At 39.0% G+C, this 3,932-nt stretch overlaps 1 protein-coding gene across 4 annotated transcripts in view; it reads left to right on the top strand.

Moving 5' to 3' along the window:
• LOC109938036 (telomeric repeat-binding factor 2) overlaps positions 1-2,668 on the top strand; it is a 28,318-nt gene extending 25,650 nt beyond the window's left edge. The window contains exons 4-5 of one of the 4 annotated variants that reach the window (XM_048605527.1): positions 1,118-1,252; positions 2,256-2,668. In XM_048605527.1, coding sequence (XP_048461484.1) covers positions 1,118-1,252; positions 2,256-2,411 — 291 coding nt within the window. In that variant the 3' untranslated portion in view covers positions 2,412-2,668. The remainder of the gene's footprint in view (positions 1-1,117; positions 1,253-2,255) is intronic. The other 3 variants (XM_020536510.2, XM_048605529.1, XM_048605528.1) reach the window with 3 other exon arrangements.
• Positions 2,669-3,932: the final 1,264 nt, after the last annotated feature.

Raw genomic sequence — 3,932 nt, 5'->3', positions numbered from 1 at the left:
GAGGGACTGGACGTCCATGGTAAAGATGAGGTGTTGGGGACCGGGGAATTGGAAGTTCTGGAGGAGGTGGAGGGCGTGGGTGGTGTCACGGACATAGGTAGGGAGTTCCTGGACCAAGGGGGAGAAAATGGAGTCGAGATAGTTGGAGATCAGTTCGGTGGGGCAGGAGCAGGCGGAGACAATGGGTCGACCAGGGCATTCAGGTTTGTGGATTTTGGGAAGGAGATAGAAGCGGGCAGTGCGAGGTTGGGGAACGATGAGGTTGGAGGCCGTGGGTGGGAGGTCACCTGAGGTGATGAGGTTGTGGATGGTTTGCGAGATGATGGTTTGGTGCTCAGGGGTGGGGTCATGATCAAGGGGGCGGTAGGAGGAGGTGTCGGAGAGTTGGCGTCCGGCCTCGGCGATGTAGAGGTCAGTGCGCCATACTACAACTGCACCTCCCTTGTCCGCGGGTTTTATGGTGAGGTTGGGATTGGAGCGGAGGGAGCGGAGGGCTGCACGTTCTGCGGGGGAGAGGTTGGAGTGGGTGAGAGGGGTGGAGACGTTGAGGCGATTGATGTCTCGACGGCAGTTGGAGATGAAGAGGTCGAGGGAGGGTAGGAGGCCTTGATAACAATCTGTTTTGTGATCTCAACTGAGTCATAAATATGGACCAGGGTGAAAGATTAGTCCCCTGCTCTTCAAAATAATTGTGGTTTTTTTTTTATATCCATCAGGGTTTGGAGAGGGAACCTTATTTTAACATCCCATCAGAGATTTGGCATTTCTGACTGCAGCATTCTTTCTACTGCACTGGAATATCAGTTCAGATTTTTGAGTTTAAGTCTTGAAGTGGGATTTGAGCTTACAACCTTCTGACTCTGATGCAAACTGAGTCATCCTGTCCCCCTTGGTTTTGATTTCACCTCATTGGACATACTGTTCACTGGAGACAATGGCCTTCCTGGTGGGGGTATGAGTTGAAAATACTAGTAGAATGTCTGACTTGTAGCTGCTTATAAGAAATATTAAAGCATTCACGATGTACAGTTTTTTTTAAAAGAAATAAGCTGTCCCTACTTGGATTGTGCTTTTGCCATTATAATTTTAAACCTTTTTTCCTATTTGGTTGTTCTAGAAATTGCTTTCAGCAATTAGAGAGAAGAATTCATCCCATCGTGATTTGCATTTATTTTCATACAGCAACTTGAAAGGGAAGATGCTGCTCTTTGCAGAAAGCTTAATCGGCAACTCTGAACCATTTCTTCTTCTCGTATGTATTCTTATTCACTTCATGTCTCATACTATATTCCGAGTGTACCTGTTCTACAACTGTGTCGCTTCACAACATTTATATTCTTGTCTATTATGGGTAATTTTTAGTCAATCTGTTCAGACGTATTATGGCATACCTCTGGAGCAGATGGAACTTGAATATGGGCCTTCTGGCTCAAACGTAGAACCATCACCACTGTGCCACAAGATGCTTTTGCTTATTCATGCCCTTTTCACGTGCATTCAATTATCAGTCAGAGGACTTCTCATTAGTGACGCTTTCTCATTAGCATCTGTTAATGTATCACTTCCTCATGGGGTCTTCTGATCCTTTATTTTAAAATAAAGGGAAAAATAAAATAATTGATTAATGTAAAATAAATACATTATTTCTTATACTTGAGTTTTCTTAAATTTACAGCTCTTCAAATATGTTTAAAAACTATGCAAAGTATCAAAATAATGCAAAAGACAGAAGTTGTGTTTACAGAAATGTGTTTTTAAAAAAATGAAGACTTTTGTGAATTGCTCATTTCAAGTTTCTTGCCATGAGTTGTGTTGACTTGTCTTTAATTTTATAGCAAAAAATTCTCACTTTCTGTTCCAAGCTTGTAGTAAATATATATTTAGGAATTTGTGCTTTTTCATCAAAGTTGCTCAGTACTAGTTTTTAAATTATTGTCATCTGGGCTATTTCAAAGCCTTTTTTAATTCTGTGATTTCTATTATGTAACCAATTTTTTTCTGCCTTGCCAAGTATTCAGTTTGCTTTCCTTGTGCAAGAAGCAATACAGATACAGTGGTAAAGAAAATCTGTCTCCGACTTAATTTGATATAAAACGACAGTTTTTTCCTATCAGGACTAAAATGTCTGGAAATTTAGACTTGAGTTGCAAAATACATTTAACAGATTAATAATGTACATATTGAGTAGATTTTTTTGAGGGAGATTTCACAAAAAGGAAATAAATGAATATTGGAAACTTGTGCTTTTCTTTCAGAGTGCAAAAACCTCTATATCAAGATCATCAGAAGTCCAAGATGAGGAATTAAGAATGGACTGTAGTCAAGAGGTGCATCAGGAGAGGCAGGCTTCAGAATGGAATAAATCCTCATCAAATCCAATAGATAAATGTTATGTTTGTTCTAATAGGTGATTGGAACATTTTGTTCAATTTGAGCTATATTATCAAAATTGCTGAAGTATCAATGGTTTCAAAAAATCTATAGCCACGTATTCATTTGGTGAAATAAACAGGAGTCCATTTTAAGCTTCACACTTCAGTAGATATTCACTCTTTCTGTCCATTGAGAAAATTAACTTCCCGTTTAATGCTCTCTGCATTTTACTTAGCTATTCTGTATTAAAATACGTTGAAATTAGATTTCAAGATATATACATTTGACCTCCTAACTTACAGTACATAAAACAGAACTAATACTTGATGTAGTAGTTCTTTTAATTCATCTGTATTGCAGTTTCAAATCAGAAGTGCTTGTCCTTTAACATCCATTAATGTCAATATCAAATTGATAGTTTTGATTTGACTCGTTGTTTACTTCCCTGGATGAGAGTTACGTTGGCAAAGCTGCAGTTTTAATTGTTCATAGATTTGGTGGCTCAGTGGTTAGCACTTCTGCCTCAGCTCCAGGGACCTGGGTTCAATTCCAACCTTGGGCGACTGTCTGTATGGAGTTTGCACATTCTCCCCATGTCTGCATGGGATTTCCTCCAGGTGCTCTGGTTTTCTTCCATAATCCAAAGATGTGTAGGTTCGGTTGATTGGCCATGCTGAATTGCCCATGGTGAAAAGGGATGTGCAGACTAAGTGGGTTAACCAAAGAGAATTGCAGGATTACAGGGGTGGGTCTGAGTGGGATGCTGTATGGAGGCTTGGTGATGGGCCGAATGGCCTGCTTCCACTCGATAGGGATAGTATAATTTTATGCTCATTCCAGTCCCGTAAAGTTTATCATGACCTTCTTAACTGTTGCAATGCTTGTGGTCTTTGCATTCCAAAAATGTTAAAAAGAAAATTCCACCTTCCAGTGATGATGGAAATAAGTTCTAAATGTGCAAGCCAAGTTAATTTTCAACTTAAAAGGGAACTTGGAGTGGTGTGAATTTAAAAAAAAGACTTAGAAGTATTTAAAGAGAAAATTTATTTTCACATGTTTCCATCTCTCTCTCAAACATTCATCAAATTTTCATGTGAAATAATGACAATCTCTGCTTCAATAATGGTCGTTTGAAGCAATCTTTGCATTTAAATACCCTCCCAAGAATTTCTTTCACCTTTTTTGTTTTTAATTTTTATATTTTTGAAGCTCATTATCATGTTAACTAACCAATGAAAATGTTCCACTTAACGCAACTTTTGCAATGCTAGCTATCTGTGAGGTTACCTGTTAAATTCTTCAGATATAACAGCATGTATTCTCAGTATGACCTTTATTAGAGGGCATATTGATTACATTTTTGTCCAGAGGTTTACTATTTCAAGGTTTGTAGGGAAAGTGAAATGGTTCAGGCATGATCTCACCTGTGGTGGTTTTTGGTTACTTTCGAACATTGCCAGAAGTGCACAAATGATGACATCCACTTTGCATCTGTCTGCCATCAACCTATTAATTTCTTTGCAGAATGTGTTATGGGGCTTGTGAGGTGACACTTCTTA

This window comes from Rhincodon typus, chromosome 15 (genome assembly GCF_021869965.1).
Source record: "Rhincodon typus isolate 14 chromosome 15, sRhiTyp1.1, whole genome shotgun sequence".
In the NCBI taxonomy this organism is placed as follows: domain Eukaryota; kingdom Metazoa; phylum Chordata; class Chondrichthyes; order Orectolobiformes; family Rhincodontidae; genus Rhincodon; species Rhincodon typus.
The sequence above is the reverse complement of the archived record's forward strand: the minus strand, read 5'-3'. Positions and strand labels throughout refer to the sequence as shown.